Source organism: Lissotriton helveticus, chromosome 9 (assembly GCF_964261635.1).
Source record: "Lissotriton helveticus chromosome 9, aLisHel1.1, whole genome shotgun sequence".
In the NCBI taxonomy this organism is placed as follows: Eukaryota; Metazoa; Chordata; class Amphibia; order Caudata; family Salamandridae; genus Lissotriton; species Lissotriton helveticus.
The window spans coordinates 397,096,974-397,123,313 of NC_136070.1; the positions used below are offsets into that span (position 1 = coordinate 397,096,974).

A 26,340-nucleotide genomic window follows, 5' to 3' on the forward strand; every position below is an offset into this window, starting at 1 on the left:
TTGCCACTTGAATTGTGAACTTGCTCCTAACAGAACGCTCCTGAGGCGGAAGCCGGGAGTTAGGTTTTTTAAATTGTCATTGTTATTTTACCTGCCCATTTGTTCAAAAACATCGTTTTTAATTTGTAAATTGTGTATTCTTCTCTGTGTCACTCACCCACTCCTAACTGCTGGGGGCTCTGGACAGAACTATTGCCGAGCACACCGAGGGCCGATTTTGGGCTCTACCCACGCACAGACAGCCTTCCCGGGGGCGACGATTTTGGCCGCCATCTTGAGGGGAAAGGCAGGGTTCGCGCACTAGCGCTCGGGCGAATTACGGCCCGGGCTCTATAAAACTAGGAATTGCCACTTGAATTGTGAACTTGCTCCTAACAGAACGCTCCTGAGGCGGAAGCCGGGAGTTAGGTTTTTAAAATTGTCATTGTTATTTTACCTGCCCATTTGCACAAAAACATCGTTTTTAATTTGTAAATTGTGTATTTTGCTCTGTGTCACTCACCCACTCCTAACTGCTGGGGGCTCTGGACAGAACTATTGCCGAGCACACCGAGGGCCGATTTTGGGCTCTACCCACGCACAGACAGCCTTCCCGGGGGTGACGATTTTGGCCGCCATCTTGAGGGGAAAGGCAGGGTTCGCGCACTATCGCTCGGGCGAATTACGGCCCGGGCTCTATAGAATGAAAACCTCTTCCCGTCCGCGCAGCGGGCGCGCCGATGGCGCGTCGGAGGCGCGCCAGAGGCAAGCCCGTCTGGGCCCGTCCGGGCCCGATCGGACCTAGGGCCAGCCACTATGCCTGTCGACTCCACGCGGCAGATAACATACTCTAGGGTAGAACTCCTGTTACTACAAGACAAGAGTGGCCTGTGGTGTCGCCAGATGGATTGTTTCGACAACCAATTTTGCCGATGTAAAAACTGTCTGGACCCTAATCCTGGGAGAAAAAATGGTAAGGAGGCCTGTAGAGACCTAGGGATGGCACTATTGAACTGTAGATCTTTACCAAAGCATGCAGTAGAGATCAACTTACTGATTGAAGAAAACAACCTGGATCTGCTTTCCCTTACCGAGACATGGTTGTACCCAAACTCGGAATTTGATATCAACATTGCTCTTCAAGGCGGTTTCCTCATTCAGAGCCAGCACAGGGATCAAGGGAAGGGAGGAGGTCTCGCTATAATTTATAAAGACACCTATACCTGCAGAATTGAGGATGGTGGCATCCTAGACACTGAAAGTGCCTGTTTTCATATTCAAATCACCTCTACTAATTCCATGTCAGGAATCCTTATCTACCGCCCGCCAGGCCACATAAAACAGTTCGCAGGATCCCTGCTGGAAACTATACTAGCGACGGCAGCCCAGTCACCCAACTTTTTGGTTTTGGGAGACCTGAACTTGCATTTCGATGATCCCAGTGACAAGGCGGCCTCTGACCTCAGTACGGATCTCAAAGCTCTCGAAATGAAACTTTTAAACAAAGATATCACTCATATCAGGGGACATCTGCTGGACCCCATTTTCTCTAATAATAACCAGCTTATGGTTAAATCCCCACTGCCACTGCCATGGTCTGACCATTTTATGGTCCCTTTTTCTCTGAAAATTTCTATAGAAGAGAGAAGTGCTCCCCGCCCTCGCATATTACAGAGAGCCTGGCCAAAATTATCGGTGGAAGAATGGACTCGTGCCCTAGAACAAATGGCCCCTGTAGCAGAATTAGATCCATTAGTAGCAGATTTAAACTTTCAGAATTGGCTTAAAGACTCCCTGAATGTAGTACTGCCCCTCAAAAAGATCACAAAAAAAAGTAGTACTTTCAAATCACCGTGGTACACTACCGAACTGAGAGATCTTAGAAAAAGCTGTAAAAAGCTGGAACGTATCTGGAGGAAGGATTGGGCAGTCAACAGTAAAGCCTCCTATCAGGCTGCCCTGAGACTATATAAAGCAGCACGACAGAAAACTCGGGCGTCCTTTTTTGAGGATAAATTTAACCTTTCTGCCAACTCTTCCAAGGAGACTTTTAAAATTGTAAAGCAACTGCTCAAAACACCCACCCCAGCTATCAATCAGGATTGCACGGAAGCTAGATGTGACCTGTTAGCAGAGTACTTTGATACCAAGGTACAACGAATACTTGATAGTTTACCACAGACTGTCCCCACTGCAGGTGATGAAGCCTTCCTGGCCCCGATCACTGCCCCCCGGCTGGATGCCCTTAGACGCATCACTAAGGATGATTTTTGTAACACGCTTTCTGCTGTGAAGAGTGGTTCTCCATCCGACCCGGCGCCCATGTACATCCTGAAACAAGCCGCAGATACCATTGCCCCCCTCGCAATGGAGTTGTTAAACTCCTCTTTTTCCAACGGGGTGGTTCCACCCAGCTGGAAACAAGCCAGAATCAAGACACTTCTAAAAAAGCAGGTCTTAGATACAGCTGACTTAGCCAATTTTCGCCCGATCTCTTTGTTACCTGGTCTGGGAAAAATTGCCGAAAAGATTGTTAATCAGCAGCTCTCTGGGTTCTTGGAAAGTAATGGCCTGTTGAGTGACTCGCAAATAGGCTTTCACCCAGGACAGGGCACCGACACAGCCCCTATAGTACTGGCCGAGGAGGCAAGATGCAGCTTAGATTCAGGGGGTTCGGCAGTTTTGATCCTCCTGGATCTAAGCGCTGCATTCGACACAGTGGACCACAAAATACTAGTCCACCGTCTTGCTAGATTGGGGATTGCAGGATCAGCCCTGGGATGGCTGGAATCCTTTTTGGATAAACGATCTGGGAAAATGGTGTCATGTCCAAATCTACTCCCCTCCAGTGTGGAGTTCCCCAGGGCTCATCATTGAGCCCTACCTTGTTCAACGTGTATATGGCCCCACTGGAGGAGGTAGTAGCCCCTTTCGGGATAAAATCTGTCACCTACGCAGATGACACCCAATTAGTCGTCTCGCTGATGCAACAAGTGGGATGTTCGGATAACCTTTCGGCCTGCCTCACTGAAATCTTTTCCTGGATGACCAGTTCAAAGCTCAAACTGAACGGGGCAAAAACCGAGATCCTTATTTTGGGCCACCAATTTACATCCTTGCCCAAAGCCTTTTGGCCGCCCTGCATGGGCGAGTTGCCCCCACCGAAAGAAAAAATCAAAAGCCTAGGGGTTTGGTTTGAGCCCCAACTAACCTTTAGGTCACATGCCCAGAAAGTCGCGGGCGTATGTTTCGGCCTGCTCCGGACAGTGCGGAAAGTTCTTTCCCTGTTACTCTTTCAATCCAGGAAATTATTGATCCAGGGATTAATTCTGTCCAGATTGGACTACAGCAATGCGCTATTCCTGGCAGCACCAGAAGCCACCATTAACACCTTACAACGGGTGCAAAATGCTGCTGCCAGGATGCTCATGGGCGCTTCAAGAAGAGCATCCGCAAAACCGTTGCTGAGAGCTCTCCACTGGCTTCCAGTACGCGAGCGTATTGCCTTTAAATCATCCTGTATGGTCCATAAAACACTCCAAGGCAAAGGTCCCCCGGCCGTGAGGAGCCTGATTTGCCCCTATAGACCCCCTCGGGCCCTCTGTTTGGACTTTGAAAACCTTGCCATAGTTCCTAGAGTAAGGAAGGCCCGCACAGGAGGCCGCCGCTTTTCTGTAAATGTGGCGAAAAATTGGAATGCCCTCCCGAGGCACATTCGCAAAGAACCTTCCCTTCTTAAGTTTAGAAAGCTCCTTAAATCTTTTCTTTTTCCTAAAACTCCTTAAAAAATTTCCTGTTCCTTTTGAGTTTTCTGTTATCTGTCAGGCAGCGCTGGGACGCTTTCGGGCAGCCATGTGCTTTACAAATCCAATTTCATTTCATTTCATTTAGGGGTCAGTGAAGTAAAATCATCCGAAGCAATTCCTTGACAATGTGAAAGATATATATCTTAAAGGAGGACCCCTGGAGTAAAGCGTTGAAATAAATACTTCCAACAAAACTGTTTCTGTAAGAAAGACCTGTTACCATTTCATTTACACCTTTAAAGGTAAGCATGCAAAAGCCAATTTAGAATAAAATTTAATTCTATAAATTGGCTTCTATGAAATTGTAAATGCTATTCATTCTAAAAATGTCCTTTAAACAGTGTAGGTGAAATGATTTCTCAGTAATGGTATTCCATAAAATCACTTTTGCATGAAATCACATACAGCCAATCCAAACCCCCTTTAAAACAGGGATCTACAAACTTTTCTGTAGTTAGAGCTACTTCTGTTCAGTGGAAATCATCGTGAGCTACTGAAGGCTAAGCAAGTTGCCCATTTTTATCCGACACACCCAAGCCCAGCTTCATTGATTAAGCCTAATGTCTAAAGAGTCAGATACTAGGGCTTGAACAAAATACTTTGGCTAGGGGCACTATGACAGGACTGCCATGTGTGTCATTGAGATCGTGGTCTTTGGGGATGGAGGAACATATGTGCGTATGAATGGAATATATGTGTATGGGTGACTGAGACCGGTGTATTATGTACTTGTGGCACAGGGCACACCTTTCAACAGATGTAGCTCTGTTACATGTATAACACAAACATACATAAAAAATTTCAATGGGAGAAATTTAAAGTGCAGTAAAATGTTCTGCAAACATTTCCATACTATGGAGCATTTTTCTGCACTTTAAATTTCTCCCACTTGAAATAAAACTGTATTTTTCAGTTATACACATGACACAGTGTCTACCAGCCCCTGGGAGCAAGCTGTCTACTGTGTGTAAAGGTGACACTTTAAAATAGGAGAAAATTAAACTGAAGAGTTAACTTTATGTTTATATGGATTCCATAAAACTCACCATTTAACCCCTTCCATGGGGCCAGTCTGACGTCATTGTGGCCGTCCGACGTCACGGTGGGCGTGTACGGAGGACGGCCGGGGCCCGTCCGAACCGGGCACGCATAATTTTTTTCAGCACCGCGGCGAAGGTGTTAAATGTTCTCTCATTTCCAAGTGTCATATTTACAAACAGCAGGCATTTTGCTCCCAGTGGCCTGAAGACATGGTGCCAAATTTAAACCAGAAAAAATAAGTCCATTTGTTTAAATGGGAGAAATTTAAAGTGAAGAAAATGCTTTATAAAACACTAAGATGTAATTGGCTTAACTGAAAGTGGAGAAAAAGATTATGGGCCTCATTATGAGTTTGGCAGTGCGGGAGCAGGACCACCCGCTTCTGCATCGCCAAACCCGTGGTTGAACTGCCAGCTGGAGTAGGAGTTTTCTCCTGTCTGGCGGATGGTTCTTTGGTGCTCCCACGACGGTACCTATTAAATAGGCACAGCAATGGAAACATCAAAATCAGTACCTGCACAGCATGGACTGATGCAGTTACTAGGATGCATGCACACAGGGGGGCACATGCACCCATGAGGCACAAGGGGGATCTTTAGGGCCCCCTTTGTTTCCTCTATGCCATGGTATTTATGCCAGTTCACCGCCATGAAACCTTGGCAGAGAGGAAACATGTAATCACTTTACATTTCTCTCATTTAAAAAAAAACAATATTGTATTGTTCAGTTATAAATATGGCACAAAACTATTGGCCACTGGGAGCAAGATGCCTGCTGTATGTAAATGTGACACTTTCAAATGGGAGGAAAATAAAAAGAAAAATTTACTTAATCATTAAGTTAACTTTTCATTTCATTTTTTTCCCATTTAATAGCATTTGTAAACCTCATATTGTTCCATTGCTTCAATATTGAATTGTCAAGGACTTTTATTTAAGAGTAACATACCTTAGTATGTCAGTTCTTCTGTGCCCTGTTTCATAAAACTGACTCATCATTGCTCATTATCAGGGCCTGTTATCTGCAGCCTGGTGATAGCAATGGAAAATAAGCACAGCCTTCCCTTAACGTTATATGGAAAATGTGACCCTGAGCTTATGTAAAAATGAGGTCAAAGCTGGGAACTACTCTGAAGGTGTCTATGAGTGTCTCCTGGTAGCTTGTGGTCGACTTGTGTGGAGACACCTGCTTCAAAACAATCACACTGACCGTAACACACACCAACACGGAAAAAACATACTTGTGTTTTGGAATCAGAAAATACAAAAGTATGGGATGACATCAGTAACATTCCAGAATCTTCGCCTTTCTCCTATTGCAATGCTTCCACACCAACCCACTTTTAAATGTAACAACCCAATGACATAAGAGGAAATATCAAATCTGACCTGAATAGAAAAACATGTAATAAAATTGCAAAACCGTTATCATCTGCATTAATGAAGCAATTTCTCCCTTCATTTGAGACAAAGATCACATCTATGATAAATGATTAATTTTTCCTTGCAACCTTACCCAGTGCTCTGGACCACGTGATCATCATGCCTTTAGAGGATCCAAAGACCCTAGACAACTATTGGACAGTTCCCATCTTACCCTATCCAAGGAAGATAATGGAAAAAGAGGTCACAAGTAACCCCATCTTCATGGCCATCCGTCCAGTTCCAGCTTGACGAGGGATACTTAAACTACATTGGCTAGTATAAAAAATATCCTAGTCCTGATGCAAATGAAAACTTACTTTGATTTCTCCGTGACCTTCCAGCTGCCTTCAGCATTGTAGACTATGACAAACTTATGAATTTACTAAAGGGCTAGGTGCCCACTCTGAAGTGGAACAAGTTCTACCTGTCTCATTCCAGTGAAAGATTCTCTGTCAGGTCTACGGAATCTGTATCCCATTCCATGACATGTGGCATCCCAGAGGGGTGTTTAAAATCATTCTTGAATTTTAATGACAATGTCCTCCCAATAGCACAACCCATCGAACAGTATCAGGTAAACTTTCACTTTTACACTGATAACACCGAGATTCATTTCCAGCTGGAAAACAAGTCAAAGATCATAGCAGCATCACTACATGTCTGGATTATATTTTCTGCTGGATGAAATTCTAATTCCTATGTAGGAATTGAGCTAAAAAATCGAGCTCCTGAATTGAGTGGATTAGAATTAAGCTCAATATTGAATCATTCTCCATCCTTTATCAGCCACCATGCAGCACACTGAAGTTATGGAAACTAGGAGTTGTATTTGATATGGCGATGTTCTTTATTCCCTAACTTAGGGGCTCATTAGGATGGCGGACGGACGTGAGTCCGTTCGCGATCCTGGTGTAAACCTGGACCGTCAAGCCAATGCTTGCGGCTGTCCCACACACCAGATTATGATGTGACCGCCACCATGGAAGTCGAATCTTGATTATTAACATTGCGGTGGGTGCTGCTGAGAGCAGCACCCACCGCAATGTCAATATGCCATGTTGTGCATTTCACAGCCCTACGTGGCAGGCACCGCACAGTGCCTGCCACGTAGTGCTGTGAAATGTATGGGGGTACCATGGGTACCCCCAATTGCACCCTCACCTCCCCCCAACACAAGGGGGGCCTGCAACGGGCCCTCATCACTAATCCCCACCAGCCTTTCTATGGCGGCATCGCCGCCATAGAAATGCCGGCTGTAGCCAACATCATGATTTGGTGGACAGTGACACCTAGGCACTGTCACCATTTCTGGCTATGGGAACCGTCTGTAAGGCATTATGAAAGATTGCTTTTGGCGGAGCCCTGGTGGACGGTCCCTGTGTCCTCCATGGTTCAAGCACGATTCCCTCGGCCATCGGTATGAGGTGGGGAAAATCGTTGTACGATTGCTGAAGGACCACCTCCGCATGGCTGACAGTGACGGGTACTCCGCAATCGTAATCGGCCCCTTAGTTCAGTGGTCAAGGAACTCAATCTACAACTATCTAGGCTTCGAGAAGTCATGCTGTGTCTCAGAATTAATCACATGGTAGAGTTAATTTGAGTCCTGGTTATGACACACTTTTATACTATTAATGCATTACCTACCCCAGGCTCCCAAGGAAGTTCATTGAAAGTCATGCAGCCAATCAGCTGGGCTCCCAGGGGATGCAAGGATCAAGTTCAGAGTCATCTATGCCATCCACAAGACCTACAGGGGAAAATCAACAGGATATTTAGAAAATCTGACCCCACACTAGGCCCTAAAAGAAAACTAGGATTAACAAAGGCAAACATTTTCATCTAGCAAACTTTCAAATGTCGGAAACCTGATAGGAGATAATTGGGAATCCATGACATTTGGAGGTGGAATGTGCCAAACCAAAGCTTGACTGCAGAGCCAAACTGCAAGTGTTCTGAAGAAGACCTATACACTGAGCTGTTCCTTACCACTTTTAAATGAATTATTCGATGAGGGAAAGTGATTGACCGTGTCTTTCATGGTGCTCTTTGAATGCTAAGTTTCCAATTATCACATCTTCCAGACTCTTCCTTGCAGCATTCTGAATTATTCTTAAGGTGCCCCACCCGGAATTGTCTCCAAGGAGACACACAGTGTTATAGCAATATATAAAAAGACGTAAATAAATAAATACATATTAACTGGGAAACAGAGGATGGTAATACCAAATAAAAATGTGACATATTATATATTTTTTTTAAGTCCCTAATATTACCAGAGAGATTTACTTAGTCCTCTAGCACCTTCAAACATCTGCAGCACAAGAAACTGAGAGATCTCAAGAATTAGTAGAAAATCATGGAACATCTTTGTGTATCAGTATTAATAAGAAGAATTGTACTTGAAAAAAAAATTGAAATCAGGACACAACACTAAATAGCCAATAATCAAACTAGAGAACTGTACAATTAAATCAGTTGCTGCTTTTGCAAGAGAAAATTGAGAGGCTGCTTAACAAATGAAAACCAATACGATGCCCAGGAGATCTTTCACCGCCACAATAATTATGCAAGCAGGAACCCTAAAAAAGAGAGTGGTGAAAAAACTAGTGCAAGCGTCTTTTGTGTCTTGGATAATACTTCCCAAAGTGATGCATGTAATGGTGCACCTAGTGCTGAACATGCCGTGCCTTCACCATAAAGACTAAAAACTCCATTCATCAATTTCTCAGGTTCCTATCCTTGCTAAACTTATATAGATGCTTCTTGAAGCAGTACAAGGAATAGAAATAGTTTCAGAAATTGTCCATTTACAATTATTAGTTGTAGTTGGTATGCTTTGTTGCTGTTTGATTTTTCCATGGTATTTGACACGTTTGTTTCATTGTCTCACTTTTGCAATGACCTATGTTTATCTTAGATGTCTAGGAAAAGGTTTGGTGACTGAACTAAATTATGAATCCTGGCACAAGCAACGGAGAATGATGGACACAGCCTTCAGCCGAACGTAAGTCAGACAAGTTTCTGCATTGAACTAATAACATTTTAATATATAAGTAATTTCAGAATATATGGGGTGATCTAATGCTGGCTTCAGACCCATTTCCACGTCATAAAGAAAGTTCTTGGTTCCTAATGCCACAGTGCCTACAAGGAGGATGGAAGGCTTTTGCTATTTTTTTTTACATCTGTTTATTTGAATTTTACCATACCCAGAAAAGATATCAGAGATAGCAGCATGCAGCCGGAGAGAAATAACATTTTAGGTAATCTTACAAAGTAGGATCCCTTAAGGGGAGGACGTGAGAGAAAAGGTATCATGCTATCAAGATGAGCAGCAAAAACAAGGAAGAGTAAGTATAGCAAGCAGCTCCGGACGAGATCAGAGCTGTAATTAACCCCACTATTGGTTCCATGTTGGAGTGCCTTCTTGAGGTGCCATGGACCTTATAAACTAGTTACTCTGCCTTGGCACAAAAATCCAAGCCATTGGTCCATTCATTCACAGTAGGAACCTCAATGTGACACCAGTGCCATGCAAAGTCTCTTTTGGCCATCAAGAAACCAAAGGCCACAAAGGAATACGTGTGATATGGTCTTCCCCAGTATTTGGTCATGGCAGGACATGCCCAAATTATGTAAAACAAGTCACTCCCTGAGAAGCTGCCTGTAGTGTAGTTGATATGGTAAGTTCTCCCCATACGCCAACATTGTGTAGGTTGATAGGAATGTCTGTGGAAGTACTTAAAGGAGACACAGGCATGTGGTTATAGCCTGAGACAACAGGTACATCAATTCATCAATCCACTCCTCATCCTCTAAGTGACCCAAGTCTTTGTAGCCTTTTTCTAACGCATTTTGAAACCTTTCATGTTTGGGTTAAAAGAACAGGTTGCAGGGTTTCATGCTCAGACATTCTCTTAAAATAATGCTGGATATGGGACTGACTCTGCAGAGATTTAGAAAACATTTAGCATTCATTTCTACACTTACTCATTAACTGGTCAGACTCCCCAGGATATTACGGCTTAAATTTGCAAATTTAGCGGCACAAAAATGTCAATTTAGCGGCACACAAACTGAAATTTAGCGGCATTATTGCGGCACTTCATCTTACTCGTGATCATTCCTTTTCAGTCTTAAATCAATGGAAACTATTTTTGCAGAGTATTCCACTTTCAAATAGGAATGTTTAAAGTGTCTGAGAGTATTTGTTTGCTATGCTAAGTTCCAGAGTCTTGTAATGGCTGGCAGCAACATTTTTCTCATATTGCTGGCAGTCAGTTAGAGAACCTGCGGGACTCCGACTTCAGCAGGAGCAATATGGCCCAAGGGAAATAAAGATCCCAAGGCCAATCATAACTCTCTGCTTTTAAATTGTCATGCCTGGAGCAGGTGGGAATCTGATAAGCACTGGCTTTTCCAGGATCAAGCGGTGGCGGGCCGCCCCCTGCAGGAGGTACCGTTTCTGCGCCGACCTCATCGCCCTGCGAATTTATACGCCTCTTTCGTCACCAGGGTACCCCTGCGGGTCTGGGACGCTACCAACACCGTTCACAACGTTACCACGTTCCCGTCCCCGCTTAAGCCGCTGGTGGACAACCCGGATTTTACTCCGGGGATGGAGAAGGGAGCCTTTACCCACTGGTGAGTGGCAGGGTGTCGGGCCCTATGCCATTTGTATGGCCCAGAAGGGGTAATTTCCTTCCCGCATTTCCGACAGGTACATTCATTCCCAGAGTCTGAAAGACTCCGCTACATGCAGGTTCGCCACTGGGCATTACACCCACAGGTGCGGGACGCGGCCGACAGGCAGCTACTCTCGTATGAAAGGTGGCTTATGACGTGCGAGACTGATACAAAACTGATTACGGACCTCTATAAACTACTGCAACCACCCTCTTCTCACTTTTATCATCCGGGGAGGGAACCGTGGGAACGGAAGCTGGGCAGGACGTTGAGCCATAAAGAATGGGAGCAGATACATTACAGGGCACGGCACTCGGCTTACCACATGGGACTCACTGAAACACTAACAAACGTCTCTACCTACTGGTACTATACGCCAGAACGGGTACATGAAATGGACCGGAGTAAGGATAGCGATTGCTGGAGGGGATGCAAACAAGTGGGCATATTGACACACAATCTATGGGACTGTCCACTGCTGGCATCTTATTGGAAGGAAGTACTGGATGAGGTAGACTCCCATTTCGACACTGAACTGCCGCGCTTCCCAGCATACATTCTAGTGGGGCTCCGGAACAGATTGATGTACCCACTCAAATTCCGCAGAGGCAGACAGATAGCCATAGCATTAGGCTCAGCGGTCTAAAACATTTTGCAACTATGGCGCACTACTACACTCCCCGCTATCACGGGCTGGCTCCATCGACTGTGGCATATCCTGGGCATGGAGAAACTGTCGCTCACAGTGGCGGGGGATATAGAGCAATTTGAAGATCTCTGGCAGCCGTTTCAGTCCCTGCTGGTCACTTAATTCAGGGAACTCAGCTGCCCCAAGTACCTCCGCCTCCTGAGGCTCACGGCACCTGCATTATCGACCACTTGAACAGACACAAGATTAATCTCTTTAGCTGGCGGGGCCCTGGGTGGACGACGGGGATCGGACCTGTGCACTGGACGAAGGGAGGGGAGGGGGGGAAGGGGGATCCGGGTGTTGGGGTTGGGGGGGGGAGTTTGGGAGGAGAAAATTGTTCTATTTTAGCAACGTTCCATGCTCTTAGCAGTCGCTGCGGACTGGTCTGCGGCCGGACTATCCTTTTGTAGATGCAATGTCGAGAGCTTGGCCCTTGCTGCAGTGACTTAACACCTCATACGCTTTGTATGCTTGTTTCTGTGTGTTTCACCAATAAAATACTTTAAACCTAAATTGGCATGCCTGCGAGAATCTAAAACACTCCTACGAGCCTAAAGGCAAGCCTGCTGGACCCCAAAATAAAAAGAGAGGGGATGCATTGGTGTCCAACGCTGAGCTCCCCTTCCCGTCTACTGTCGCCCCAGAACAGGGTGCAGGTACCCCTGCCCTGACCAGTGACATTAACCCTTCCACTCTCCCACCTCGGACCTGCTTACCAACTAACACCATGGTTTGCTGTAACTCAATTCTCTCCCGGCTGCTCATGCGCAGTGTGCAAACAGTCATGCACACTGCATGTTCCTCAGCAGGCGGCATTACACAGCCTGCTGGGGAACATGCCCAGGTTCCCAGCCCCCATCTGAGCCCTGATCGACAGCACTCAGCCCAATCACAAGCAACTCTGCATTACATCATTGTGATTGGGAATGGAGAGCCTGAGGACTTCCTGGTTCTGGGACTCGAGAAGCAGAGGAGAGACTTGGCTGGCGGTACAGGTAAGTGGTATTTTTTAATTTTTTTTATTTTGTCCCCCAAATTGGTAAGGTGCTATCTTTCAAGACTTCGCTTAAATACTTAGAGCTCAAGCATTACCATTCACTGCAAACGCCACCCAGCCGCCGATTTCGTGGGCACTTTTGTAAAAAGCACAGCCTTTTTACAAAAGTGACGATTTCGCAATTATTTTGCAAATCACATAATCCTGGAGGGTCTGACTGGTACCAGAACACATGTAGGAACAGCTGCGGCTGACTTCAAGTGGCCCAGAAGTCATAAATACATTGTACGCAGCCGCTTAATTAATCTTCTCTCATCGTCGTCTGTCTAAATCGAGCCTCCCCTCACCCGGCCCCACCTCACAGGCGGTGGCTGCGTAGGATTTATTTATTACTCTCGTGCCACTTTAATTCAAAGCTCTCGTATTATGAGATATATACCCCCTGAACAGAAACAAGTGAAAACTATGTAAAATTGGTCAGTCATTGTTAGCTAATCAAATAATTACTCACTTTTCCACCAAGCACTGCTCAGCTCTTTACACGTGACCGTTCAACAGAAATTTCATCATTGCATTAATAACTGATGATACATTGATGACATCATTGATGACTTCACTCCTAAAATCCATCAAAAAAGAAGTTCTGATGAAGAGTTGGTTTCTACACATTATAAAGCTGCAATCCTCCTAATATCTTTATTATCTACTTACTTTGTTTGGTTAAAAAAAAACTGTCTGCTTTCACATTCTGTGAAAGATTTTGCAATAAAATCTTGTTCTTTTTATTATTTATTTACTTCGGCTTCACAACAGAACCCACAATCACAAAATAATATAATTACAAGAGAAGGTAATATTCTAAGCTATACACTAAAGCCTTTAATCAGCACCACTGCTATGAACAGAATATAAACGGAAGTCAATTTTGGGTGTGAGTTTTCAATAACACATTTGGCAAGGCCCTCCACCTGCCACACATTCATGGCTTAATGCTGTGAGTGTGGAGGTAGGATGCAGAGCATGCTTTGCCTTATCCCGCCTACCCGTGAAAGCTCACAGCCTGCCAAGTTCTATGATTAACCGCTTTTGTCAAAATCTCATTGTGTATGGTCGATGCGATTCACAATGCAAGACCTGGCAGGTGTCAAAGCCTTGGCCTACAATTGTCCATGTGTCTAAATCATATTGTAAACAGCCTATGTCCATGTTGGATGCAGGGCCTGGCATGAGATTGACACCTAAGTGTCCAACCATAATTCTCAACACCTACGTCAGTGTATAGCAGGAGTTAGATACTTGATTCGGGTTGTAACTGGAAGTGCTCCCAAACACCTGTGCGTCCAACCCTTGCTAGGCCCTTCAGATGGATGACCAGGCCTGACAAGAACCTGCATACAACCACCCATCTATCTAATCTACATCCTGCACACAACCATTCATGCACCCACACCTCACTGCATGCTTGCTTTCAGAATAAATAATTGAATCAAAAGGATCCACCACACAGATCGGACTGTGTTCAAGGAAAAGTTTTACCCATCCAGATGTGGATGCACACAGTGTTTGCTTAAATACCCCTCACACAGCAAAAAGGGCCCTTGGTGTCATGCTTCATCATAGGGGTCTTCCCGCCCCCCTGCGGGACGGAGCGTGCTACGACCTACAAATACACGGAGCACTGTTTTAACAATACTATGTGTAGAGGAGAGGATGGGAGTGAGTATGGGTAAGTGATTTAAAAAGGACCTGGCCTCACGGACATTAAAAACTTTAATAGGTTGTCGGGGCTGCCTATGATGTGCGGATACTCCTATAAAGTCAACATGTTTTGAAGCAAAGGCTTCTTCGTCAGGACTAAAAGATCCCCTCAGTACTCTCTATGATGAATGTCCGCAATGTGTGTGCTATATACAAAAGTGAAAAAAAGAAAGATGCATGAATTTTATGCACTTAATACGATACCCAATCGTACCATGTATGTGTTGATTATGTATTGTGGGAGGTAATAGTCCATGAGCCTCTTGTAACCGGTAGGGAAGGGAGTCGCCAATCATAGCTGTTTTGGTCGATGCAGCCTCGCCTAAAAATAACACCAACCCGCAGAGCCGCGGGTTGGCGTTATTTTTGTCCGCTTTTGTATATGGCACACCCATCCTCAGCGACCTATTAAAGTTTTTTAAGTCCATGAGGCCAGGTCCTTTTTTACATCACTTATCCATACTCACTCCCGACCTCTCCTCTCACTACCCAATCACAACACATAGTATTATTAAAACAGTGCTCCGTTTAGTTGTAGGTCTATCTATATATATATGGCCATGCCACGGGGGATGGGGTCCTGGGAGGGGGGGGCACAGGGCTCCTCTTCCCATTTATTTATTTAAAAAAGGAAAATAGGAGTCAGGCCCTGGGGGATGGTGTCCCCAGAGCCAGAAAAAAAGGGAAATTAAGGGGGGCCCCTCTTCTAAAAATCAAAAGGAAAAAAAGCTGGCATTGCGCTGGAGGCCCCACCCCCTCCCTGCAGCACTCTGCAAACGAGCCCCCTGGTGCGTTGTAAGATGGTGAACTAATTCCCCTTGAATATTGGGGGTCACTGGGGGCCAACTAGCCAACCAGGAACCTCCAGTATGCGCCAGGGAGCTGCCTTGTAGAGAGGTGGTCCAGGCCACGCCCCTTTTAACACCTCTCTGCAACGCAGCTCTGTGGCGCTTACTGGAGGTACCTTGTGGGCTAGTTGTACCCCAGGGACCCTCAGGATTCAAGGGGACTTAATCCCCGAACTTAAAATGTGCCACAGGTGCGTTTCCACAGTGGTGAAGGGAGGGGGCGGGGCCTGAGGGGACATGTGTGCAAACACACCCAGTGGCGCGTTTTAAGTTGGGGAATTAATTCCTCTTCAATCCTGAGGGTCCCTGTGGTCCAACTAGCCCACCACGTACCTCCAGTAAGCGCCACAGAGCTCCTGATAACAGGTGAGTAAATCTGAATTCATTGTTCGGATGAATTTAGGTGAATATTTAAAAGTTGCAAAACTCCACACAGAAGAATTTCCAAGTGAAACCAGTCAATGTTAGCCTATGGAAGGAAATTCAAGTTACTGGTAAGTATGGTTAGAATTACTTTTCAAAATCAGTACTGGGCTCAAAGATGCTGCACTAAGGTCTCTCCTGATAACAGGTGAGTAAATCGGAATTCGTAGTACATTCAGTAAGTGCCACAGAGCTGCGTAGCAGAAAGATGTAAAAAGGGGCAAGGCCTGCACCACCTCTCTGCAACACAGCGCAGTGGCACTTCCTGGAAGCACCTGCTGGGTACTTGACCCCCATAGTCCCTCAAGTTTGAAAAGGATTTTTTTCCCCAACTTAAAACGCGCTACAGGGCGTGTTTGCACACATCATGTCAGGCCCCTCCCCTCCCTTCACCACTGTGTAAACGCGACCTGTCACTGTTCTAAGTTGAGAGATTAAGTCCCCTTCAATCCTAAGGGTCCCTAGGGTCAAACTAGCCCACTAGGTACCACCAGTAAGCGCCCCAGATCTGCGTTTCAACGAGGTGTATAAAGGGGTGTGGCCTCTGAACACCTGTCTGCAATGCAGCTCCCTGGCGCATACTGGACATACCTGTTGGGCTATTTGGCCCTCAGGGACCCTCAGTATTAAAAGAGAATTAATTCCCGAACTTAAAACGCGCCACAGGGTGCATTTGCACAGTGGTGAAGAAAGGAGGCGTGGCCTAAGGTGATATGTCTGAAAGCACGCCCTGCGGCGCGTTTTAAGTTAGAAAATTAATTCCTCCTCAATCCTGTGGGTCCCTGGGGGCCAACTAGCCCACCAGGTTTCTCCAGTATGCGCCAGGAGGCTGCGTTGCAGAGAGGTGTTCAGAGGCCACGCCCCTTTTTACAACACTCTGCAACGCAGCTCCGTGGCACTTAATAGAAGTATCTGGAGGGCTAGTTGGCCCCCAGGGACCCTCAGTATTGACAAGGAATTAATTCCCCAACTTAAACCGTGCCACAGGGCGTGTTTGCACACATGTGAACTCAGGCCCCGCCCCCTCCCTTCACCACTGTGCAAACGCGCCGCGTGGCGCATTTTAAGTTGGGGAATTAAGTCCCTTTGAATCCTGGGGTCCAATTAGCCCACCAGCTACCTCCAGTAAGCACCACAGAGCTATGTTGCAGAGAGGTGTAAAAAGGGGCGTGGCCTCAGAACACCTCTCCGCAACGGAGCTCCCTGGGGCATATTGGAGGTACATGGTAGGCTAGTTGGCCCCCAGGGACCCCCAGTATTCACGGTGAATTTGTTCCCCCTCTGCAAACACACCAAGGGGCGCGTTTGCAGAGTGGTGCAATGAGGGAGCGTGGCCTCTGGCCGCAGAGTGGTGCAATGAGGGGGCGTGGCCTCTGGCCGCAATCCCGTTTGTTTACATTTTTTTTTTAAGTAGGGCGGCTGTGTAGCCCCCCTTGTTTTTCTAATTTTTTTAGCCCTGGGGACCCCAGGCCGGCATAGCTTTTCCACATGGGGAGCAGCTAACATCCTGCTCCCCCTGTGGAAAAGCAATCTGCTTTCCTATTTGGAAGAGAGAGCAGGTTTCCTGCTCTCTCTTCCAAATAGGAAAGCAGTTTGCAATGACAGGGTGGTAGCAGTGAGGCTCCCGCCCTGTCATTGCAAACGGGGGTGGGCACCCCAGGACACTGCAGGAGCCGGCCCTGGGGGGTGGAAGTCCCCAGGGCCCTTGAGAGCTCCAGGAGGGGGGGCCACAAGGCCCCCCTCCCATCATTTGTAAAGCCCCGGGGGTGGTGGTCCCCGGAGTTTGGGGGTCCATAACAGACCCCAAATAAAAAATGTAGTGCCTCGGGGAGGTGGCGGTTCCCGGGGTGTGTGGGGGGACTCAAGCCCTCCCCACAAAGGTTTTTTAATAAAAAAAAAAGCCCTGGGGAGTCCCCGGGGCTGCGGACCCTGGGGGGGGCCCTGTGAGCCCCCGAATATATTAAATTAGAGTCCCGGGGGTGGCAGTTCCCGGGGCTGCGGGGGGCCCCGTGAGCCCCTGCATACATTTAATTCAAGCCCCGGGGGGCGGTCCCCAGGGCTGGGGGTGCCTCAGAGCCCCCCCACCCATTTAAAAAAAGCCCCAGGGGTGGCGGTCCCTGGGGCTGTGGGGGGCCCTGTGAGCCCCCAAATATATTTAATTAGAGTCCCGGGGGTGGCGGTTCCCGGGGCTGTGGGGGGCCCCGTGAGCCCCTGCATACATTAAATTCAAGCCCCGGGGGGCGGTCCCCAGGGCTGGGGGTGCCTCAGAGCCCCCCCACCCATTTCAAAAAAGCCCTGGGGGTTAGCTGTCCCTGGGGATGCGGGGGGCGCGTGAGCCCCCCGCAAACATTACCTAAGAGCCCCGGGGGGTGGCATTCCCCAGGGCAGTGTGGGGGGGATTGGGACCCCCCACACTTTTTTCTTAATAATGCCCCTGGGATCTGGCCCCCCGGGGGCAAATTGCCATATTTACAGGGAAAACGCGTTTTTTTTACTATTGCTAGGATGCGCGGATCCTACGCGCATCCCGCAATTTAAAAAAAAAAGCGTTTGTTTTTGGTTTCTGAGGCACAAGATGGCTGCCAACACTTCCTGATTTTGACAGTTGTCAGCCAATTAGCATTCAGCTTGTGCACGGCAGGGTGCTTGTAGGCTGCGCGTAGGGTACGCGGATAGATAAGCTGATCCACCGCGCCCATAGATATATATGTGACTTTAACTGTCATTTTCTCAGTAACTACTGAACGAATTTACACCAAATAAGCAAAAGGCACGAGTCTGAACCAAGGACTACCTCTTTGCCAAATTTGGTGTAATTTCGTTCAGCAGTTCGGGCTGTAGCTGCGGCTAAAGGTCCTATAGGAAATTGCATGAGGAAAACGTGTTTTGGGACCCCCTTTTTTCTCGGCCCCCGCTTGACCAATCACCCCCAAACATTTAGGGAAGGAGCAGAACTGAGCTGGCCACAATTTTGGAAAATTTCACGCACATTCATCAACCGGCGCCAAAGTTATTAAAAATAGAATGTTGCGGATTTCCTATGGATAATAGGTCATAACTATAACTACCTACTGGTATATATGTGTGTGTATATATATATATATATATATATATATATATATATATATATATATATATATATATATATATATATATATATTCATTTCAAAGGCTCTGCAACAAAAGGATCACTCGGCAGCAGACAGGTAAAAAACCTTCATTTATTGCATATTCAGGGTAGTGCAGTTCCCGTTACTTCTCTTATCATCCCGACGCGTTTCAGTGCTTGCTGCACTTTCTTCTAGGGGAATATGGTAGTGCGGCATTATGAGGCAGTTTCCGCTGTCTTTAGTAGATGCAGCTTCAAGCGCTTGGTAGCACGTGATCCCTCATGGTGTATTCTGGGATTTGAAGTCCTTTCTGCCTTGAGTCACGACCCACAGTGGGTTCCGCACAGTCCATAATAATTATATAAGTTCGTTGTGGCGCATTGTCAAGCCACCGTGATATTCAGGCACAGCAGTGTGCCCCGGTTGCTGAAGACACCCTGATTAGTGCGGCCATCTGCTTCCACCGTTCTTTGTCAGGGACAGTCCCTGCAAACGGCCCCTATCTCCGACGGCTCCCTCCTCCATTTCAAGGTGGTGCTCCTTTCCACGACGAAGCTGTCGTGTTTTATTTGTTCATTTCAAAGGCTCTGCAACAAAAGGATCACTCGGCAGCAGACAGGTAAAAAACCTTCATTTATTGCATATTCAGGGTAGTGCAGTTCCCGTTACTTCTCTTATCATCCCGACGCGTTTCAGTGCTTGCTGCACTTTCTTCTAGGGGAATATGGTAGTGCGGCATTATGAGGCAGTTTCCGCTGTCTTTAGTAGATGCATCTTCAAGCGCTTGGTAGCACGTGATCCCTCATGGTGTATTCTGGGATTTGAAGTCCTTTCTGCCTTGAGTCACGACCCACAGTGGGTTCCGCACAGTCCATAATAATTATATAAGTTCGTTGTGGCGCATTGTCAAGCCACCGCGATATTCAGGCACAGCAGTGTGCCCCGGTTGCTGAAGACACCCTGATTAGTGCGGCAATCTGCTTCCACCGTTCTTTGTCAGGGACAGTCCCTGCAAACGGCCCCTATCTCCGCCGGCTCCCTCCTCCATTTCAAGGTGGGGCTCCTTTCCACGACGAAGCTGTCGTGTTTTATTTGTTCATTTCAAAGGCTTTGCAACAAAAGGATCACTCGGCAGCAGACAGGTAAAAAACCTTCATTTATTGCATATTCAGGGTAGTGCAGTTCCCGTTACTTCTCTTATCATCCCGACGCGTTTCAGTGCTTGCTGCACTTTCTTCTAGGGGAATATGGTAGTGCGGCATTATGAGGCAGTTTCCGCTGTCTTTAGTGGATGCAGCTTCAAGCGCTTGGTAGCACGTGATCCCTCATGGTGTATTCTGGGATTTGAAGTCCTTTCTGCCTTGACTCACGACCCACAGTGGGTTCCGCACAGTCCATAATAATTATATAAGTTCGTTGTGGCGCATTGTCAAGCCACCGCGATATTCAGGCACAGCAGTGTGCCCCGGTTGCTGAAGACACCCTGATTAGTGAGGCAATCTGCTTCCACCGTTCTTTGTCAGGGACAGTCCCTGCAAACGGCCCCTATCTCCGACGGCTCCCTCCTCCATTTCAAGGTGGTGCGCCTTTCCACGGCGAAGCTGTCATGTTTTTTTTTTTCATTTCAAAGGCTCTGCAACAAAAGGATCACTCGGCAGCAGACAGGTAAAAAACCTTCATTTATGGCATATTCAGGGTAGTGCAGTTCCCGTTACTTCTCTTATCATCCCGACGCGTTTCAGTGCTTGCTGCACTTTCTTCTAGGGGAATATGGTAGTGCGGCATTATGAGGCAGTTTCCGCTGTCTTTAGTAGATGCAGCTTCAAGCGCTTGATAGCACGTGATCCCTCATGGTGTATTCTGGGATTTGAAGTCCTTTCTGCCTTGAGTCACGACCCACAGTGGGTTCCGCACAGTCCATAATAATTATATAAGTTCGTTGTGGCGCATTGGCAAGCCACCGCGATATTCAGGCACAGCAGTGTGCCCCGGTTGCTGAAGACACCCTGATTAGTGCGGCAATCTGCTTCCACCGTTCTTTGTCAGGGACAGACCCTGCAAACGGCCCCTATCTCCGACGGCTCCCTCCTCCATTTCAAGGTGGTGCTCCTTTCCACGACGAAGCTGTTGTGTTTTATTTGTTCATTTCAAAGGCTCTGCAACAAAAGGATCACTCGGCAGCAGACAGGTAAAAAACCTTAATTTATTGCATATTCAGGGTAGTGCAGTTCCCGGTACTTCTCTTATCATCCCGACGCGTTTCAGTGCTTGCTGCACTTTCTTCTAGGGGAATATGGTAGTGCGGCATTATGAGGCAGTTTCCGCTGTCTTTAGTAGATGCAGCTTCAAGCGCTTGGTAGCACGTGATCCCTCATGGTGTATTCTGGGATTTGAAGTCCTTTCTGCCTTGAGTCACGACCCACAGTGGGTTCCGCACAGTCCATAATAATTATATAAGTTCGTTGTGGCGCATTGTCAAGCCACCGCGATATTCAGGCACAGCAGTGTGCCCCGGTTGCTGAAGACACCCTGATTAGTGCGGCAATCTGCTTCCACCGTTCTTTGTCAGGGACAGTCCCTGCAAACAGCCCCTATCTCCGACGGCTCCCTCCTCCATTTCAAGGTGGTGCTCCTTTCCACGACGAAGCTGTCGTGTTTTATTTGTTCATTTCAAAGGCTCTGCAACAAAAGGATCACTCGGCAGCAGACAGGTAAAAAACCTTCATTTATTGCATATTCAGGTTAGTGCAGTTCCCGTTACTTCTCTTATCATCCCGACACGTTTCAGTGCTTGCTGCACTTTCTTCTAGGGGAATATGGTAGTGCGGCATTATGAGGCAGTTTACGCTGTCTTTAGTAGATGCAGCTTCAAGCGCTTGGTAGCACGTGATCCCTCATGGTGTATTCTGGGATTTGAAGTCCTTTCTGCCTTGAGTCACGACCCACAGTGGGTTCCGCACAGTCCATAATAATTATATAAGTTTGTTGTGGCGCATTGTCAAGCCACCGCGATATTCAGGCACAGCAGTGTGCCCCGGTTGCTGAAGACACCCTGATTAGTGCGGCAAACTGCTTCCACCGTTCTTTGTCAGGGACAGTCCCTGCAAACGGCCCCTATCTCCGACGGCTCCCTCCTCCATTTCAAGGTGGTGCTCCTTTCCACGACAAAGCTGTTGTGTTTTATTTGTTCATTTCAAAGGCTCTGCAACAAAAGGATCACTCGGCAGCAGACAGGTAAAAAACCTTCATTTATTGCATATTCAGGGTAGTGCAGTTCCCGTTACTTCTCTTATCATCCCGACGCGGACGTGACTTGAGACAATTGTATGACAGTGTGGAACCCACTACGGGAAATAAACTACGGCGATAAAAACTACAATTCCCAGCTGACATCAAATAAGTCACGTGCTACTACAGCGCCTCCTATGGATCTAATAAAGCCAAAAGGAACTGGTAATTGTACAAGCCTTTCATATCTCGCTGCCATCCAGCCCCAGAAGAAAGTGCAGGAAGCACTGAAACGCGTCGGGCCAACAAGATTAAAGGACGGAAGCTGGGACATCTGCATGCAATAAATTAAGTTTTTACCGACTTCTCTGCTGCCGTGTGCTTTCTTTGCTGCAGAGCCTTTGAAAGAAAATATATATGGGTGTGTGAACAAGAGTACGCCAGTACTCGAAACGTTGCATTTTGGAAGGCACTCGGAATAAATAACATCTTGCCTGGATAACGTGGGGTCTGTCTCTTCTTTCGCCGCTGCATGTGGGGGTTTGAAGATTTTGCAAATATATATATATATGTATGTATGTCATGTGATCAAGTCCCAAGCTAGGGACGAAACGCATCATGGCTGCCCCTTCTGTTTGTACAAAGGATTGAAATAAATTGAAGGTATTTCTAAAGAACTGTGGTCCGTGCTCTTCATTGGCGTCCTGCGAGGGAAATTCAAAGAAGAAGAGTTCTGCTCGATATACATTTATATATATATATATATATATATATATATATATATATATATATATATATATATATATATATATATATATATATATATATATATATATATATAATATAGTTTAAATCACAACTATTTTATGTTCCTCAATCAATATTATCAGCAGGTCAGGGGTGTAGCCATGGGGGCCTGTTTCTCTCCTAGTTATGCCTGTTTGCACATGGGCTACTGGGAGAGACAGGTCCTCTATGGTGATCACCATGATATCTGCACCCGCCACATCGTAAGATGGTATAGGTACATCGATGATGTCCTGATGATTTGGCGTGGCACACATGAGGAGGCAATTAACTTTGTTGAAACCTTGAATTGCAATGTGTTTAATTTGGCATTTACATCACATCTCAGTCAGTTTCAGGCACACTTTTTGGACATCACGATTGAGGTCAATCAGGACAGGTTGGACACAAAACTGTACAGAAAGCCCACTGCGGGCAATACTGTGCTGCATGCTGATAGCCATCCCCCCCGCATTTAATCAGAAGCATCCCTTATGGGGAGATGCTCAGAATTAGGCGCATTTGCAGTACAGATAATCATTGCAAAAGGGCGCAGTCAGCTAGTAAACAACGTTTTCTAGCCAGGGGTATAAAGAGAGTCTAATTGACACAGCTATCAATAAAGCAAATGCCCTGTCCCGTAAGGACGCTTTGATCCACAAAAAAGCTCAGATATCCCAAGAAACCAGGGTACATCAACCAACAAGACTCATTTGGACCTATAACAGACAACACGGTGCACTAAGGAAGATAGTCAACAAGCACTGGAACATGATTAGATTAGATCCAGTGATTGGGGAGTACATGCCTAGGAAACCAGCGATCACTTTCAGGAAGGCATATTCCATGCAGGACGCTTTAGTTAAATTAAGCCCTGAGGTGATCCCCCCTAAAAACTGGATGGCTGCAAGTAAAGGTGTAAGGATTGCAGGCTGGTTCCACAGGAGCGTCAGGAATCCGAAGAGTAATCCGCAGCCTTCCCCTACGGTCTTCCGACTCTATCAAGCACTAGAGTACGAGAGACACGCCAGGGGAAAACAGGGAAACAAAACAAGGAAAGATGGGGGAAGACAATGGTGGTCGATGGTGATCTCCAGTAGTGAATGCGGGGTGCTTCAATGAAGGGAACCGGATAACAGGTAGGCTGTAATGAAAAGAGGAAGTAAAACACTCTAGCTCTAACCCTATAACTGGAATATACTAACGTACAAACACACAAACCTATCACGTACCCCAGGTTCTTAATATGTCGTTGATGTAACAGGTGAAGGTGGAAATAAGGTACAGCGTCTGAAGCTGGGATAGGGATGACACGATAGGAAAATGAGCACTTGCAGGCTAGATACTATACGTAACAATAATGGTCTATTAGACCCCTTCTTACTTCAACTGTCGTGGAACAGCCTTTGAAGACACTTTCACTACTGTCTGGCACACAAAGAACCTTCCGCCCACTTCTTCTGCAGATGTTTACGAGTTTTATAACCATCTATGAGAACCAAAACGGAATATATATAATCTACACACATGAATCAATAGTGATGAAAAAAGATTGGTAGCGCTTGAGCGCTCTTACCGTGATTCCCTGTAGTGTAGAACATAAGCACCCACCCAGATCCACGCAAGAGTGCCACCAAATACCAAGGAAGGGGGAATCCAGTATATAAGGTAGGTAAATGACGAATATCCTGGAAACAGGGAACGTGAAGGAAGCGTGGCAACAGGACAGGGACAGGAAAGAGCTAGGGAGCAGCCTAACTAACTAACTAAGTAAATGTGATTTGGGGAAAGCACCGACACCGGACAGCGGAGCACAAACCCGGCTGTCAGATGTAACACTCAAGAACTTGGGTAACAAAAGGTATGACAAGTCCCACCGGATGGCGGAGCGAAGCCCGGCCGCCGGGTGGGACTCTTAACCAGCGGGAAAGAAGAAGTTCACAAGAGTGCCGTGAACGAGCTCCCCATGCGGAGAGCAAGGCTGTGCCCAGCCGGATGGCGGAGCGAAGCCCGGCCGCCGGGCGAGGCACAAGGGAAAGGGAGAGAAGACTAGGCGTTTGCAAGGTACGCCTAATGCAGCGAAACGTTGCGGAGCAAAAGCGTAAAGCGAGGCCCGCACTAGGATAGCGCAGGGGACGCATACGCTAAGTCAACAAACAAACAGGAATGTCCAAACAGGAACTACGGGGTCAGGCAACAGGAATCAGACGGAACCGGAAACAAGGGAAGCTTGACGCAGGAACGTGAAGCGTTGTTCCCTGTTTCCTGGTTCATTAAATACCATGAGTCTCAAAGGGACAGCGTAGGGGAGTCCCGAGGCATGACAGCACACTCCCCCCACAATGCTCCCCACCTGGTTTGGGCTTGTCAGGATATCTCCGATGAAACTCTCTCAACAATCGGGGAGCATGGACGTTGGCCGCTGGCTCCCATGTGCGTTCCTCCATACCATATCCCTTCCAATGGACCAGATATTGCAATGTGTTTCTAACTCTCCGGGAATCTATGATGGCCCCAACCTCAAACTCCTCCGAATCTTGCAGGGTAACAGGAGCAGGTCTTACAGGAACCCTAGTCCCCGGTTCAACCGGTTTGAGTAGCGACACATGGAAGACCGGATGGATCTTAAAGGAGGGAGGCAGGATGATCTTGATGGCAACAGGATTGATCACCTTCTCCACCTTGTAAGGGCCTATGTATTTGGGGCTAAACTTGCGTGGACCCCCCAAAGTGATGTACTTAGTGGAGAGCCAGACCTCATCTCCTGGTGTATAAATGGGTTCCAGTCTCCTGTGTAGGTTTGCCCCTTCAGTGTATCTCACTTTTGCCATTTCAAGATTCTCTAGTGCTCTCTTCTGTACTTCTTGTAGTTGTTCTACCCTGTCTGAGGCAGCCGGGGTTGGACAATCGGTAGGGACACCGGAGGGCAATAACCTGGGGTGATAGCCATATGAACAAAAGAAAGGTGAGGTCTTGGTGGAGGAGTGTGTGCTTTGGTTGTAAGAGATTTCAGCTAACCAGACTAACTCATCCCAATCTTCCAAGGTTTGCAACATCTGATTCCGTATGTACTGCTCGAAACACTGGTTAACCCTCTCTGTTTGCCCGTCTGACTGTGGATGGTGACTGGAAGACAAACGGACATCAATATGGAGAAGGGTACATAAACTTCTCCAGAATCGTGACACAAATTGAGCCCCTCTATCAGACACTAGAACAGAAGGAAAACCATGTAATCAGACTATTTGCTGCATGAATATGGATGCCAGCTCTACTGCTGTGGGTAAACCCTTTAATGGCACAAAATGAGCCATCTTAGTGAATAAGTCTACTACCACTAACAATGTATTGTTCTTCAGTTTTGTGAGTGGTAGTTCTACTATAAAATCAAGGGACACAGTATGCCATGGACCTGCAGGTGAAGGTAGGGGCATAAGAAGGCCCACTGGATTGAGACGTGACACTTTGGTTTGAGCACACACACAACATGTTTTCACATATTGTTCGATGTCTTTCAACATAGTAGGCCACCAAAAACGGTCACGCACAGCTTCTATGGT

At 46.8% G+C, this 26,340-nt stretch overlaps 1 protein-coding gene across 1 annotated transcript in view; it reads left to right on the forward strand.

Annotated features, from left to right (window-relative positions):
* LOC144781356 (cholesterol 24-hydroxylase-like) overlaps positions 1 to 26,340 on the forward strand; it is a 457,687-nt gene that overhangs the window by 187,120 nt on the left and 244,227 nt on the right. The window contains exon 5 of the mRNA XM_078660145.1: positions 9,171 to 9,257. Coding sequence (XP_078516271.1) covers positions 9,171 to 9,257 — 87 coding nt within the window. The remainder of the gene's footprint in view (positions 1 to 9,170; positions 9,258 to 26,340) is intronic.